This window comes from Typopeltis vanoorti, chromosome 9 (assembly GCF_054136105.1).
Source record: "Typopeltis vanoorti isolate ZY-2024b chromosome 9, IOZ_Tvanoo_1.0, whole genome shotgun sequence".
In the NCBI taxonomy this organism is placed as follows: domain Eukaryota; kingdom Metazoa; phylum Arthropoda; class Arachnida; order Uropygi; family Thelyphonidae; genus Typopeltis; species Typopeltis vanoorti.
Genome location: NC_143557.1, coordinates 134,779,208 through 134,796,861, shown reverse-complemented (window position 1 = coordinate 134,796,861; position 17,654 = coordinate 134,779,208). Strand labels below are relative to the sequence as shown.

The window sequence follows — 17,654 nt, the reverse complement described above, 5'->3', positions numbered from 1 at the left end:
CTAGGTGGGGTGCCCTCTATGGGCACCTGTTGGCAACCTAGGATGTAAACTGGGATCTGGAAGTATTAGTGTTTCCCATATTTTGGGAAATTTTATGCAACCATATTTATTTAAATTAGGCTGGTTTTTAAGAGTAGCAGCAGATTCTAAAAACAATCTTTCTCTTCTAAATTTACTGTGATGGAGCATGATGGTCTTTTTCCAATTGATTGTGTGAGCTATATCCAAAAGCATGGTCTGCAAGGCCAGATTGACCACAGTCATGACTGCAGATGCATTTTTGTGATCAGCACCATTCAGATGGTAGCTGATCTTCCTGTCTGTCTATAGTAGGCCAACTTGCAGCTGCAAAGAACTCTATATATACTTTCATTTTAGAAATTATGGACTTTACAACCGTGTTATAAATAACTCTTTTAATTTCCGAATGTTTCGATCTTCATATTAAGATCATCATCTGGAGCATATACAAATATACAGTACAAGCTGAGTTACATTACATACAGTAAGCTACAGAAACACTGATTTGATCACAGGTTATTCTACTGGCATGACCTGTAGTGTAAAAAATAAATACAAATTAATTATTTAGAAACTACATCAAGCTAAATTCTATTTATGATAACATGAGCAAACATTCTTTCTTATAGATAGTTTTCTTTCAGTAACAATGATGTCCAATTTTTAGCATTACAATTGTTATTTTTGATTTAGGATCCTGGATTATCTACAGTCCTGTTTATAGTTACTCTTAGAGAGGAAGGTTCCATGGGTCGAATATGTGCTTTCCATATGTTTGGGATTTTTAGCCCATCATTATTGTTCAGATTGGGTTGGTTGATAATAATCTCACAGGCTTCCTTAAATTTGCATTTATACCATGTTTTGGTGTGATGTAAACAACTTGTACATCACAAGTTGATGTACAAGTTGTTTTGATCTTAATATGAAGATCAAAACGTTGGGAAATTAAAAGAGTTATTTATAAATTGGTTGTAAAGTCCATAATTTCTAAATGAATGCTGATCACCGTGCAATCCCAAAAGAAAAGAAACTCTATATATAAAACCTGGAACTGAGAGGGGGGGGGGGTCTGTCTTTAGTGGAGCAGATAAATGTAGCTAGTTTTAAGTGGGACTTGAAAGTGGTGAAAAGATTGTATTTTTTTAAGATTCTGGATATTTTTTCTGATGTGCCTCAGACATAGGGGATGATGCGATAGCATTACTAAAATTTTTCTGAAGAGAAGGTCTTAGATTGAGGGAAGAATTTATTATTTTTTTTATATTGTGGGAACTGTAGCCATTAGATAGAAATGTGTGGTGTATATGACTGAGTTCTGTTGCAAGAGAAGTCTCATTGGAACAAAGGTTATAAGTTCTATGTGTTAGTGTTTTTATGACACCACATTGTTGAGAAGGGGGTGGATGGGAAAGTTTGTGAATGTATCTTTCTGTGTGAATGGGTTTCTTATATACTGAAAAGGACAGGTTACCATGATGAAGGTGCCTAGAAAGGCCAGACTATTAAAGTGACATAGAAAAGTATCTAATGTGTCCTGGCCATGAGACAAATAGAAATGCCATCATATACATATCTTAATCAGATAGAAGATTTGAGAGGAGCTGAAGTTTTTCAAACCTGACACAGTTGTGAGTGCATCTGAAGCTTTATTGACTTGATGAATGGAGTTTCAGGACTATATATCCCTCATTCATTTCACATTAGTGCCACTTCACTGTTTTGCAATTACTTTTACCCTTCAAGCAACAGGCAAGTCATCAGTAATTTTCAAGCACTGCTATTTAATAAGCTCTTGATAAGTGCAATTTCTGTTTGCTTTTGAATGTTCTTCACAGATTTTTATAGAACATCAAGCTAGAAACAACTTCTTGAAGAGCAGTCAGTCAATAATTCTAGCTTGTGCATTAACAGTGTTGTAATCTGTGATGCAAAGAGGGCTGGAATGTTCTGATTTACTATTGAAGCAACCAAGACTATGAAGCCAGTGTATTACATCTATCGATTTAATTTTTTTTTCTAGCCAGGGTGCCTGTCTTGCTATGTGAAGAACCACAGTTTAAAAGAGAAAACCCTGCCATATCCACATGCGTGGCTAACTCATCTTCCATTGAAAAGTCCTTATAAGGGATTTCTGCATTGATTGGAAAGAGAAATATTACTTTAGCAAGAAGATATGGTTCTTCTGCAAGAAGAATGACATAATGCAAAAAATAACATTTTTCAGGAATGAGTTTGAAAGTTTTGAAACTATATTGCTCAATACATAAAACATGCTCTCTCATGGCAATTCTCAGAAACTCGCTCAATGTCATTTTCATCCAGTAAACAGAACTGAAGGTTCTCATTCAATTTTTGCAGACAACTCAAAAATGAAATTTTTTTAGTTATTTCACTCTTCTGCAAATAAATATGTCCCTTGTGCCATATCAGAATTGATTCATTATTACTTTTTAAATAGCATTGGAGATATAACCCTTTATAATCAGTCATGTTTTATCAATTAACTTCATTAATCAGAATTAATGAACAGTTAATTGCAACATCTAATTATTGCAATTATTTTCAAGTTATTTGGCAAATTATCACATTTAATTTTCATTTGATCTCTCTATACTTACTCAGGATATTGATCTATCTTAAAAAAAAAAAAAAACTAGTCACTTCAAATTATAATCCATACTGGCTTAAAATCCGATTTACTTACTAATGAAGCAGATCAGCTCCGGCATTCAGAGATATTCCTCTATGACTTCCAAGATTGCGGGTCCTGGAGATTATGACAAATACAGAAATGCATCTAAGAAGATCTATTATTCTTGAACAATAATTCAGAATAAATATGCAACATTTTGAACAATTAGCATTACTTGTATATACAGGTAATGAACAAAGCTTTTGCATACAACATATGCAATCTATGAAACTTACACTGGAGTTATGAAACCCATTGGTGTAGAAATATGTATATCTTCTAGCAGTAAGCAACAGGTTTCCTGAGCAGAAATATTCTAGCATGTCAGCAGAACTCAACAAATTTGAATAAGTTGTAATGTTTGATGCGGAATGACTTACCAATGATAAAGTGCAGAGAATACTAACATGAGAAATTATTGCTCTTCTTTACTGAAGAGTAACAATGGGAGAGACAGAGCAGATGAACAGTTTTCCCATGCATATACATCCAAGGCTGATACTGGATGTATGAATAATATGCATACAACACAGTGCGGGTTATGAACATTCTTTACATCTGTAATGGTCTTCATGAAATTTGACAAGGCTATCAAAGCAACACTGCCTTTGCTCAAATTAACTTCTCTTCCTCCTCCATTCTATATACCTGTTCTCTAGAAAAGTTCTTTCCCCTCATTATATCTATGGCAGTTGTTATTTAATAATAATAATAAGCTAATGCCTTTTTATTCCCTTACAGGGAGTAGGCGAGGCCTTTTAACCATATCTAGGTTTTGGAGATAGGGTTAAAATTAAAATTGAACTGCCCACTCAGTCTGAGTGGGCAGTTCAATCTCCAATGGTAGAAAATCAGAGATAACTGGCCCATGACTATCACTAATTACAAGCTGTCACTGATGAAGAGACCGGCAAGCGAGTGCTGCCATCTCTTGGTACCTAACCCTCACAGGATATGTTACTGTCTGAATTAATGCAGGTTCAACGGTCAATTTTCTTGAGTTTACAGGATGAAAAACCCAAGTTTCTGGGAGAAAAAACCTGCTTGCCCATGCCAGGGATCAACTAACTCAGGAACTGGTCAAAGATAGGCTTAGAAAAAGTTCCTCCAGTTGGTGACTAGACTTGAACTGAATCTATCTTTGGGCAGCCTAGTGCAGAAGATGCTGCACCACTTCCACTGAGCTACACATGCCTCCAGTTGTTATTTTAGAAATCGATCTGTTAATATATTTTTTTTTTTTTTTAATTTATAATTTAATCCTAATGATGTATCCCACAAAGCACAGAAAATGGGTTAAGTAAATCAAAGAAGTTTTTTCTTTGTCTTTACTTATATGTGGTTCACATTAGCATGGATAACTGACATCATGCAAGCTTAATGTCAGATTCCTTCTTTTCTCTTAATCTCTTACTCATGCATGACACTGATATACTATAGGTAGATGTATAAGTACCAATTATATATTTGGTTTAATCCTTTATCCAAGTATAAGCAAACAAAGTTTGCGCCTGAAGTATTTTCAGGACTGGGGCAACTCGTGGCAAAGGTGGTATAAGTCCTCATCACTTGCCTTAGTATCCCATAATGCAAAGCACATCTCCTTGCAGACATGTATAATGCTATACATTAAGGGAAAGGTCACCACCCAGACTGGTTTCGACCTTTATTGAGGTGGTGATGCTAAGGTGGAAGTAATGGAGAAGTCATATTTCCATATGCCAGTTGCCAAAGGGTGTCACACCTTATCATTAAAATTCTCTGGATTAGAGATAGTTGATGGAAGTTTTTTTTTTTTTCACTTGGCTATGCTACCAATTATATATTTGGTTTAATCCTTTATCCAAGTGTAAGCAAGCAAAGTTTGTGCCAGAAGTATTTTCAGGACTGGGGCAACTTGTGGCAAAGGTGGTATAAGTTCTCATCACTTGCCATAGTATCCCATAATGCAAAGCACATTTCCTTGCAGACATTTATAATGCTATGCATTAAGGGAAAGGTCACTACCCAGACCGGTTTCGACCTTGCCCATGCCAGGGATCAACTTTTCAATTTTTCACTTGGATAAAAATTAAATTATAAATGCCAAGAAATTATATTCTTGTTTAATCCTTTATGTAATTGTAAGCAAACAGAGTTTGTGCATGAAGTATCTTCATGACTAGGCTGCTTGTATATAGAAGCTAGTAGCTTCCTTCATTTGCCAACCTGGTTTGCTGAGTGACTAGTGTACTCACACTCTCCAACCTGCGGCTGCGGGTTTGAATTCATCGTCCAGAGTGAGAGCACCACTCTGCTTATTGGATGCCTGAAGTTGCTTGAAAATGTTCCATGTTTGGTCTCTAGAGCAGGGTTTCCAGACTATGTCAAAAATAAATAAAAATACAAAAATAAAAAAAATAAAAAATAAAAAAAATAATAATAATAATAGAAAAAATCCTCAGCTTACTCATGGTACTAATGTACCATGAGTAGGCTTACAATCTTTCATGACTGAAAAGCATGCAAAAAAAAAAAAATTTCAAGGACTCATCAAAACCGAACCAACTTGGTTGTTAATAATTATATCTTTGGAGTAAGTGGATAATTTTATCTATCTACTACAGGAGTCAACATTAATGGCTACAATGATATGCATCAAGAGATAGAGAAGAGAGAATTGAGAAGGCCAATCATGGATATTTTGCAATTTTACACTCCTGAAGTCGAGAATATTATCAAGAAAAACCAGAAGAAAAAAAATAAATTAAAAAAAATAAAAATCAAAAATAAACCTCTAATTAAGCTATCTATGACCAATATTAATCTATGGTTGTGAAACATGGTCAACAACAAAGGGAGATAATAAAAAATTTATCGCATTTGAAAGAAAAATACTGAGAAAGAAATTTTGGACTATCTTGCAATCAAAATAATGGACTGTATGAATAAAGACATGAAGAACTATGAAACCTGTTTCAAATACCCAACATCCTATTGTTTATAAGAAGTAACAGAATTGAGTGGATTGATTGCATTTGGAGAGTAGATGACCAGTTAATCAAATAGGTACCTACAATAAATGAATGTGGCAATGAAACACTTAAGGCAGCCGGATGAACACTTTACACCAGATGCAGCTAACAACAGAGGAAGATAGAGAAACCTATCTATAGTGATAGCAGCATTAGACCTAAATGGCCCATTAAACTGTTAAAGAAGTAAAAGCCTTTTCAGAAATAATTATAAGTTTTTACTGATAACATGATGTGGCATAATGTTAAGTATTTTAGCAGTTAATATAAATGAACATAGCAAATGGTATATGGTCATTATGAAAAAATACAGCTTTTTAATGAAAATGCATTCTACTTCATTTGAAATTCAGAAGATATGCAATTTTTTACAACTTTTAATTTATTTAAATCACTGCCAAAGCTTCAAAATGTCAATTCTTCATATATATTAAGAAAATTGGTGCATAGCAGACCAGGCCGTGCATATATTATCTAGATATGTTCATCAGTAGATCTACATTTGTTTACCCCAGTAGAGAATAAAGGAATATTCTATTTGGTAGAAGGGAAGGAAGTGTACTACTTCTACTAGACTATAAACAGAAAGTATGCAGAATACCTTGAACTGAATCCACACCTACCTGTTAGTTGTTCCATCACCAACTGTTAAATTTCTAAAACTGAAAGAAAAAAAAACGTTTAAACTTCTTGAGAAGCAATCATTTTTTTCTGAGTAAAATAAATATCAGATTCTTTCCAAAAGATTTCTATTATATCACATAAGATTATGTAAACATAAATAACTGTAAGATTATACCAGAAATAAACAAAAATATACAATACATACTATATTTTTGTGGATAATATTTGGAGGTTATGCAGGACTTTACGAACTACCTCTATACTGCTTGAAGAGCAGTAGAGTGGACATGTTATTATCATTATCAGAAACTTCCAGGGAGTCATCAAGAGAAACCATACATCATCCACACTAGCTGTCATACCATCTCAAACTCATTCACGCTAGCACTTGCCACTCCAACAGGCAAACTGTTCTACTCTGTTCTGTGAGAGAAAGACTGGCTAACTGCTTTCATAACTGCATACAAACTCAAATTTTGTGAACATCTCCTGGTCCTCTCTCTATCTTCCATATAATAATAATCATTATCCAGACTGTTTATCAGTGTCTGCAGTCCATATGCTCTCAATCTGTCCTTATAATCAATGTTCCATAATACCAAAATCATCTCTGTAACTCTTCTTTGTATCCTCTCCACAGCTTCTTCATCCCCTCAGAATCCAGGAGACCAAATCTGTGCAGTGTGATCTGATTTGTATCAAAGCAACCTTGTAAAGAGGCAAATGATTGCATAGATTGCAATTATAATCTGAATCATATTTGCAATCTATGCTATGTGATCTTTGAACAACTTCTTATGCCAAGATTCTTAACCTCGTCAGTTTCACTTAGCATAATCTCACTGATATATGCTTGGAAATCAGAAATTCTTACATTTAATTGATGGCCATTTTCATCTGACACAGTTCCAGTCTCTCATTCTGTAAGTGTCGCATACCTACCTGATTGCCCTATCTATCTTTGCATCATCAGCAAACTTTTGAACATATGTATGTCCTTCCCAATATCATTAATGTATAGATTGAACAAGAATTGTCTAAGGACTGATCCCTGAGGTACAGCATTGGTCACCTCAAAGCTTACAGATTCACATCTCCCTATATACTACCTTTTCATACCTGTCCATCAGCCATTTACTTACTGTATGATGAATAATTTATATTTTAATCTTATACCCACAATTTCAGCAATAACCTTTTGTGGTATTCTGTCAAATGCAATACAAAGTCAACAGTATCATAGAGAAACAAAGGGAACACTCATAGGACTAAGCTGTAACAAAAAAATGAGCAAACCACTCAGACATGACTTCCCTATAGTAATCACTTGTTGTTCCTTGCAATAGCAAGGAACAACTTCTCAACTTCTCTAAAATCTTCACTACGACTTCAGAGATAATGATAGTCTGGCCACCCTTGCACAATGGGATTATCATACATTAAACATAAATTTAAGCTTAGGTGATGGTTAATACTCATAATAAAAATTTAATGGAATGAATTTATTATTATTTTATGCATCTCCATGGAATCTGCAGACTCATCATTGGAGAACCAAATGAACCATGATACACACAAATCCTACTATACCTCTCCTTAAATCCATTCACCATCATGGAATTCATAACCAATTCTGGCAATTCATTCCACAAACTCAACCTCCACTGATGGCCCCTAGTTCTCTGACTATTTATCATATATTTTAAAATTTCACTTGCATCAATTTTATAAAACCCCTTTAATATCTTAAAAGATTCTATCATGTCCCCTCTTTTCTGCATTTCAACTAAACCACAAACCTTCAACCTATCCTCGTAGGGAGTATTCCATAGACCTGTCACCATCTTGGTCAGTTATCTCTGAATCCTCTTGATCCCCCAGAAAATCAGGTAACCAAATCTGTATGCAGTAGTCAAGATGTGGCTGAATCATAGCCTTATAAAGAGGGATAATAACTTTCTTATCTTTACATGTTAGCATGTTTTTCAACAACCAAGTAATCCTTTGAGCATTACCAACTTTAGCAATATGCCCTCTGAACTTCAACTCTTTGTCCACCATTATCACCAAGTCCTAGCTTCAGAAACTTCCTGCAATCCAATACGATCAATATGATAAACCATATGAAACCTTTTCAACCCAAAGAGAGTAACCTTACATTTTGCAACATTAAATTGACAATCATTATCCTTTGCCCACAATGCCAATTTATTTAAATCATCCTGCAGGATATCTATATCACCTTTATCAACTATTGCTCTTCCCAGTTTTGCATTATCAGCAAGCAAGTGATTATCCCCTCTTAAATAAAGCCACTCCCCTATCCATGCTACTAGCCTTAATATCCATTCCCTCCATTTGCTCCAGTTTTTGTAATAATGTTCCCATGTGGTATTCAGTCAAATGCCTTGACAAAGTCCAGCAGTATCATGGTGTAGCCATTGCCTTTATCTGATTCTGCTGTCACTTTATTATTAAATGAGAGTAAGTTACTAAGACACCAGAGAGTAGTATATGGTGGAGTGGAATCTAGGAGAATGATGGTGACTTGTGGAGTACCTCAGGGTTTGGTACTAGGACCACTACTCTTTAATAGTGGTCCAGCACATTCACATCTTTACCCTTTACAAAGCCATGCTGCCCTATCGCATCCCTATCCATCCACTGCTGTATTTTACCTTTCGCCAACTTTTCCAATTCTTTAACAACCATTCCCGATACATTAATTGATCTGAAGTTTGCTACCTCTGTCTTGGAGACACCTATATGCAATGGTAATATCCTCTTTCCACTACCTTGGAACCCTGCCAGAGCTGAGACTTAGAGTGGACAACTTCGTCAGAGGGAATGTCCATTCTCTTGCACATTCACATAGTACACAGGCTGATATGCCATCCAGTCCCACTGCTGTGTTCACATTCATATTTTTTTAATATGCTGAACACCTCCTGTTCACCTAACTCAATGTTGATATGCATCTAACATCAGCAACTAGAAAAATGATCAAATGGATTGTTTAAAGTCATTCTATCATAGTCATTTTTCCTCATACTCGCAACATAACCAAAAAACCTCTTTTGGGTTTACTTTGGCCTGTTTGGCTAATTCTCTCTCACAGTCTGATTTGGCCTTCCTTATCATACTAGTCACCGATCTTGCTTGCACTTTGTACTGCTCATGGGTATGCTGATCACTTTTTTCTTCATGTTTCCTCCACAATGTTTTCCTTTTTTTTTGCAGTTCTTGCTTTATATCCCTGCTCATCCACTTAATTCCAATTTGGTTTATCTTCCTGACCTTGGGTATGCAATCTGACACTGTTACTCTCAAGCAATCTCTGACCACTTACCAGGCACTACTGACATTCTTTCCTTGTAGCCTCTCAAGCCATGGCATTGTTCCAAGATGACTCCTGAGTCTCTCATAATCACTAGCCCTATAGTTGAACATAAACTCCTTCTTGACAGGGAACTCCACATGTCTGGCAACTTCCCAAAACAAGACTGCATGGTCACTCTCCCCCAAATGGAGGCAGATTGTCTACCTTGGTTATGGATACACATTCTGATGTTTTATGTAATTATCCCTTAGCAACTGTATAAATCTCACTTCCATCTTGCATCCCCCTTTTCCTCCCAACAATCGATGTCTCCATAGTTAAAGTCTCTCATAATAATTGTTCAGCCTACATTCATTGTGCTAATCTGTTGATACATGGCATCTATATCTTACTGTGGATCCCCTGTCTATAGCAGCACTCAACAATGCATTTTGTCCTATTTTCCTCTATCTCACACCAGATAGCCTCAAATGAATCATCTCCCTCAGATCTAAAATCCTGTTTAACTTCTAATTTTGTTAGTTGTAATTCTTCAGCTATCATCAGCAATATCCCATCTCCTGTCCTGTTTCTTCTAACCTCCCTGAAAATACCCTTTAAATTCTATCCTGTAACTATCATTTTTGTCAACCAGGTATCACTAATGCTTACAATTTTCTAGCCAAGTCAAGCTGACCAATGACAAAAACTCATTACCTTCATTCCTGATACTTCTTACATTCATGTACATGCATTTCAACATCATTTTGTAGCCATAATTCTTCATCTTTTCGGCCATTTTCTGTCCACTGCTAGACAAAGGTCTACTCTAGTTCCTTCCACCTTTCTCCATTCTTGGCAATGGTTGACCAATTTTTCCTAACAAAATTTGACAATTCATCACTCCACCTTCTTTTAGGACGTCTTTGGCCTCGTTTCCCTTCTTTTGGAATCCGGTTCATTAGCATGGTGGTCCATTGTTCATCTTCTCTTCTGGATAGATGTCCAGCCCATTTCCATTTTAATCGCTTGTGGTGAAAAATGATGTCAGACATGTCTGGCTTCTTATCCAGGTGTTTCACTTCTTATATTTTAATGTGATGCCTAGCATCAGCCTCTCCATTTTTCTTCGAGTTGTTGGTAGTCTATTTGTCAATGCTTTTGTTAGAGACCAAGTTTCACAACTATATGTGATGATTGGAAGTATACACTGGTTAAATGTCTTCCTTTTTAAACAGAGTGGGACATCATTGCTTTGAAAAATGCTTTTCAATTTTCTGAATGCACTCCAGGCAAGTTGAACTCTTCTATTTATTTCCTTTTGGAGTCCACACTTTAGATCAATGAGATGACCCTAAATATGTATGTGAAGATTCTTTCTTTCATGCTTACACGGTGATCAGAATACATTATGGAAAATTATGGAGACAACTACTGTGTTAGAGCAAAACTTTAGTTTTGCTCTAACACGATATATATATATATATATATACACATGTATATATGTGTATGCTCCAGATGATGACCTTGATATGAAGGTTGAAACGTTGAGTGTTCATTTTGGTTTATATTAAACTAGAGTTTTGCTCTAACATAGTAGAGCAAAACTCTACCGTGTTAGAGTTTTGCTCTAACACATAATTTTCCATAATGTATGTATATGAAGAAACTCTTTCCAAGAAATTGTTTTCTATTATTATTATGTTTTTTTGGTGTTACAAAATGATTAAACATGATTTTAGTTTTTTCTCTGTTTATATTTAGACCAACTTTCCTGCTTTCATAATACAGGTCTTCTATCATTATATTAAGGTCTTCTGGGGTGTTTGCAAAAATTAGGATATCGTTGCATATTTTAGGTGTGTTTCTGTTATTAATTTGTATACCAAGGTTTGTCTAGTTTACATTGTTAAATATTTCTAGAAGGACTGCCGTAAAGATTTTGGGTGATAGAGAGTCTCCCTGTCAAACACTTTTTTCAATGGATATTTTATTGCTACTCGTGTGTAGTTGGATTGTTGCTGTTGCAGTGTGGTATATTTCCTGGAGGAGGAGGTCCATATATTCTCCAGCTCCCTGATTCTGGAGTGCTTTGATTATTGCATTAGTTTTGATGGAATCAGATGCTTTTTCATAATCAATAATGGCTAAACAGCGAGGCAATTGGTTTTCTTCTGCTTTTTCTATTATTTGTTGTACTGCATGAATATGATCAATTGTGTTCAAGCTTTTACGGAATCCTGCTTGTTCTGCATGTTGATTTGAGTCTAGAACAGGGGTTAACCTGTTTGTTATTACTTTTGTGATAATTTTGTACAGATTACAGAGAATACTAATTGGTCTTATAGTTCTTTACTTCTTCATCTCCTTTTTTAAATAACAGTATCAAAGTAGCATTTTCCAGCTTTCTGGTATCTCTCCCTCTTCTAGGCATAGATTTAGTAAGTTTGTGACATGGTGAATTATGTTGTTTCTTCCCCATTTAATTAATTCTATGTGAATTAGGTCTTCACCAGGACATTTTCCGTTTATTTTAATGCTTGTTTTGTTTCATCTGAGGTGAATGGGAGGATGAATTCCATATGTGATAGGGAAGAGTTATTTATATTTGATTTATCTATTGAAGGATCGCTATACAGTTTTTATAAAATTCTTCTAGTCTGCTTAGGATTTGTTCTTGGTTCCTTATTTTAGTTCCATTCTTATCTTTTATTGTAGTTATTTGACTTTTACCAACTGATAAATGTTTTCTTAGTATTTTCATATTTTATTGTTTCTTTTATTTTTGTAGTGTTATAAGATCTTATTTCATTTCTCATCTTTTTCCTTACTGTTTTGCACAGTTCTGCATATTCTATTTTAGAAGTTAAAATAAGTTTTTGTCTTGTTTCATATTTCATCTCTTTTTTTAGTGGTAGTTGTAAGGTTTCCTCTGAAAGTTTAGTCTTTTTTGTTGTTTGTTGTTTTTGAATTCGTTGGCTGTTGAGATTACTACTTCCATTAGATTTTTGCTTATTTTATTTATGTCTTCTTCAAATATGTTTATTAAGTCTGGTGTTTGATTGAGTTTTCTTTGTAATCCTTCTTGTTTTCAATAGGTTTTAAGTCAAAACCTTTTCTTCATTTTTTGTTGTTTAGCCATTTTATTCTTTCCAATTTGGAGTTTGTTTTAATTTTGGCTCTCACCAGTTGGTGGTGCCTTCCTGTTTTTACTTGATTCAGTACTAAGGTATCTTGGACTATTTCTTTTCTTGGACTGTCCATTTTCTTTTGGGGGCTTTCTTAAAAAATATATTCATAATGTAAAGCTTGTTACTGATAGAGAATTCTGTAAGAGCCATTCCTGAGTTGCTGCTTGTATCATATATGTATGGTCCTATTGTCTATTTAGTGAGAGGGATGACCTACTTTGGCATTAAAGTGGCCCATTACTATAGTAAAGTTTTGATTGCTATTTCTTTTTTTGTCTAGAGTGTGTTGAAGTGAGTCATAAAACACTTCTATCTCTTCATTATGTTGAATTTTTTCTTGACAATTATTCATGTAGGAGGATAAAAATAAAGCTACTTGATAAAGATTTTATAAAAAAGTGTAATAGTCTTACTTCTATCTCTTCGTTAGTGCAGGATGAGGTGGGAGCATATATTTGGATGATCCTGATTTTAAGTCTGGAGTTTATTTTAAGTGTGATTTCTATTATTCTTTCATCTGTATAATTAAATTCTTCTATAAGATGTGTAATTGTTTTCTTAATTAGAAATCCCACTCCGTATTGTCCTTTTGTTTTCCCATAATAGTATAAGTAATCTCCATTTTTTAGTTTTATTAAATGTTCATCCTGCCTGTGTACTTAACTTTAGCCTATGATGTCCCATTTAATGTGTGTTTAGTTCTTGCTGTAAGATGGTAAGTCTTCCTCTTCTTTAAGTGTTTGACAATTAAATGTTCCTATTGCTTAGCTACCCCTCGTGTAATTACCAACCCATTCAAATGGAAGACCTGTGAAATTCCATTCGGCATTGCATAATCATTACTGTACACATGCTTGATTTCTTCCTCTCTATTACCCCTAGTTTCCCTGGTTTTGCACTACCACACTCTCACTAAACACTTTTTCCAAACATCCAACTCCAAAACCATTTAAGTGTAGTCAGGAATACATGTTCTTTCGTTCATCAAATGCACTCCATACATCAGTAAACTACATACCATTCCTCCTGAACAATCTTTTCATTGACTCATTGGCAATCATGGCCCTTCTCAGTTCTGTCCCATCATACCAAGGCAACATACTCATGATCTTTACTTTCTTATTCTTAATTTTTGGTTCCACTAACAACTCTTTCATATCTTCTCTCATTGCTATTTTTCACCTTTCAAATCAGTTGTGCTAGCCAAAACAATTAACTCATTTGCTTCTTTCTTTCTTCTGCATACTTAGAGCATCACTAATTTCCTTTATCTTTGCACCTGGAAAACATGATTTTGTCACTTTTTCATTAAGTATGCTTCTTATCAACAAATCTCCATACAATATACTATCTCTTTTCTCCCAGTTTCTCACATTTTTATGCTTTTCTCATTCACTGTTTCTTTCATTCTCCTTTCTGTACCACACACCAATAATTTCTCAAGTCACTCGAGCTCACATTTTGTCCTGTGAAGGAGTCCACATAAGCGTGCAATTTCTTTCCATGCTAGCATCTCATCATCCACATTAAAATTTTCAACCACTTCCTTCAAACTCTCATTCATATTATGTGCACTATTGTTCACTGCTTCTGCTACATTCTCTCCACAACACTTTGACAATCCTGCCTTATATCCTTATTATCAGTCACTTCATTCTTTTGTGACTTGCATTTCTTATACTCGCTTACAAAACATTTCCGACAAATATTTTCTCCATTCTTGCTCTTATACCAATACAGCACAAAGGAAAATAATTAAACAAAAGGTTAAACCATTGATAATTTGACTCTGTTAGAGAAACACGTTTTATTTAGTTTTCTCTTACATGTGTGAAGCCATTATTTAAAGCATTATATTATGTCAGAGAGACATCTTCAAGAATACAATATTAAAATTGTAATAACATACACAAAAACAATAAGTGGAAGAAATTAGACTGTTTAAAACCTAAATTTATATGAAGAGCACTCTCTATGGGTGCTGTTGAAGTTTAACACAACCATATTTATTAAGATTTGGCTGATTTTTTAAATATGCTACTTATTCTAAAAGGAGTCTTTCAAGTTTGTATTTGCTATGATGAAGCATAATAGTTTTATTCTATCCACCAAGGCATGTTCAGCTAGACATGACTAACCATAGTTGTGATGTCAGATGTATTTTTTGTGTTCATCTAGGCAGATATTAGCAGATCTCCCAGTTGGACCATAATATGATAAGTTGCAAGAATACAGAATCTTGTAAATACCTGGATCAGAGAAGGAATGGAAATGGATCCTTAGGAGAGCAGAAAAGGGAAGCCAGCTTCAAATGAGGCTTGAAAGCGGTGCAGAGATTATATTTCTTTAAAGTTCTGGCTATTTTTTCTGAAGTGCCCTCGATATAAGGAATATTAATGGCATTACTGTAGTCTATATATGTCAAGAGGGATGTGAGGAGATGGGAAGGGTAGATAATTTGTAGATCTTTCTGGCATTATAACCACTGGACAAGAAGGTTTAGCAAATAAAGGTGAGCTCAGCTGCAAGGGAAGTCTGGGAAGAACAGAGGTTGGAGGCTCTGTTGATGTGGGTTTTGATGACCATATTGTTGAGGAAGATGATGGGAAATTTGTTATGTATCTACCTGTGTGAGTGGGTTTTCTGTAAATTGAAAAACAAAGGGTGCCATCGAGCAGATATATGATTAGAATATCTATAAAAGGCAAGCACTTATAGACTATCATACAGTCTTCATTCCTATGGGATCATTCCTGAGCTGAGACTTGCATACAATCAGATTGACAACTTGGTTGGCCAAGCAGTTAGCATATCTGCTCTTCAATCAACAGACTGCAGATTTGAATCCTGCTGTGGGCATGCATGTTTGTGATTGCCTTTAGGTGAGAGATGAATTTTACTGCCTGGTGCAAGACCAGCAGGGTTTCTGGACTATGTAAATAAATAAATAAATAAATAAATAAATATATATATATAATTAATAATAATAAAAAAAAATCCTTGTTCCACTCATAACACTAATTTATTATAGGTTTACAAAAAAAGAGTAGAAGACACGAGGAGAAAAACCAGAGGCCATCCCTGGAAGTTAGGTAAGAGTGTGAAGAGTAGATTTTGCACAAGGAGAATTGTCAGCGAATGGAATGCATTACCAAAATATGTTGTTTATGCAAGAGGTGTTAAGGATTTTAAGATTCAGTATGATAAATATGTTGTCAGTTGAATGAACCCCCCACGATGAGGCTGCCCATTCCATGGAGAGTGTGGTGATGATGATGATGATGATGATAATAATAATAATAAATGGGAGTCACATAAAAAAATAGTCAAAGACCTAACCACTTCAACTGAACATTCCTTTAGCATAAGTTCTCATCCAGTCTATCCCTACTGTCAAATTCTTATCAAGGTTATGTCACAGCTCTGGAATCTAAAGTAGTGGTAGCACTGTTGCATACACCAGAATTGTTGATAGAACTTTGTGAAGTGACTACTCATTATTTGAGCAATCACACCTACTTCTGACAGTAGTGTGCCATCTACATTCAGTAAAGTTGCACATTTATTCTTTATTTTATTTGCAGAATAATGTTAAAATTCTTTCGAGTTGTCTTTAGCATGCACAACCAATTTCTTTTCATATTCCACCTTTCCTTTCCATATAATATTCATAACTTTTCTAGCTTGTGCTTTATATATTTCATAACTCCTATCATCCTTATTCTCACAACATTCCTTCCACATTATCTTTTTTTTTATGGATCTCTTGCTTAATAAGGTTGCACATCTGTTTCACTTCTACCTTATTGTTCTTCAAACTCTAACAACAAAATCACATACATCATTTAAGCATCTTTTCAATGATTCACAATGCTTTTCAATTGGGAGAGTTATTGGCTGCATGTGTAGCTGATAACTCTCCCATTCAGTAAATGATGACATATGGCCAAATATAGTATTCCCTCCAATTTTTCATAATTTCCAGCTTTGTAGATCAGCATGTAAACTTTCCTAACTGGAACATTCATATATTTTTTGTTGCTTCCAAGTTCAGTGTAGCATGATCACTGTCACTAACTGGTGGCAAAACAGTCACATTCATAACTGAGAGATCCCCTTGTGATGCTGTGATCAAATCTACCACCCTTTGACCTCAAATTTCGTCTTTCACATGCTTCTTTTTTCACATGTTTGAGAACACTGTCTTGCAACAGTTCAATAAGTTCTCCTTCATTCTCATGAGTTTTCTCTGCTACCCAATCAATGTTCAAATAATTTAAGTCGCCTATAATCATTACTTGTTTAGTACCCATCAGGATAATTTGGTGATGGATCTCATTTTTGCATAGCAACATCTCACTACATACTTCATTCTTAGCCTCCACTTCACACCTTAAACTGACGGATACATGGACCATTATTACTATTATTGTTTTCATGAATCTCTCCTTTAACTAGACTTAATTCATCTGATATCATTGGTAGTATCCCACTCATCTTTCCTAAAAATACTTATACCTCTTACATTCAATTTCTAGCTCTCGGAGTCAGGATTCACTAATCCCAATAGTCTTAGGCTACAACGCATTCACCAAGCCAACAAAACTCAAGTCTTGACTCCATTGTTATGTGCAAATTTAATGAGCTAACCACTGTACCATATTACTTCTTTTTCCTCACATTCATTCCTCCTAATGCTCCTTGCATTTGTGCATAGACATACAAGTTACAACTTTCTCTTTACTATTCCCACATGCACACTCAAAAAGTCTGAACCCAATGCATATAGG

General features: G+C 34.9%; 1 protein-coding gene across 2 annotated transcripts in view; it reads right to left on the bottom strand.

Annotated features, from left to right (window-relative positions):
- Positions 1-17,654, bottom strand: part of LOC150103591 (dysbindin-like) — a 128,352-nt gene that overhangs the window by 96,379 nt on the left and 14,319 nt on the right. The window contains exons 2-3 of one of the 2 annotated variants that reach the window (XM_090397904.1): positions 6,354-6,392; positions 2,729-2,791 (exon numbers count right to left, since the gene is read on the bottom strand). In XM_090397904.1, the coding sequence (XP_090254030.1) occupies positions 2,729-2,791; positions 6,354-6,392 (102 nt within the window). The remainder of the gene's footprint in view (positions 1-2,728; positions 2,792-6,353; positions 6,393-17,654) is intronic. The other variant, XM_090397906.1, reaches the window with a different exon arrangement.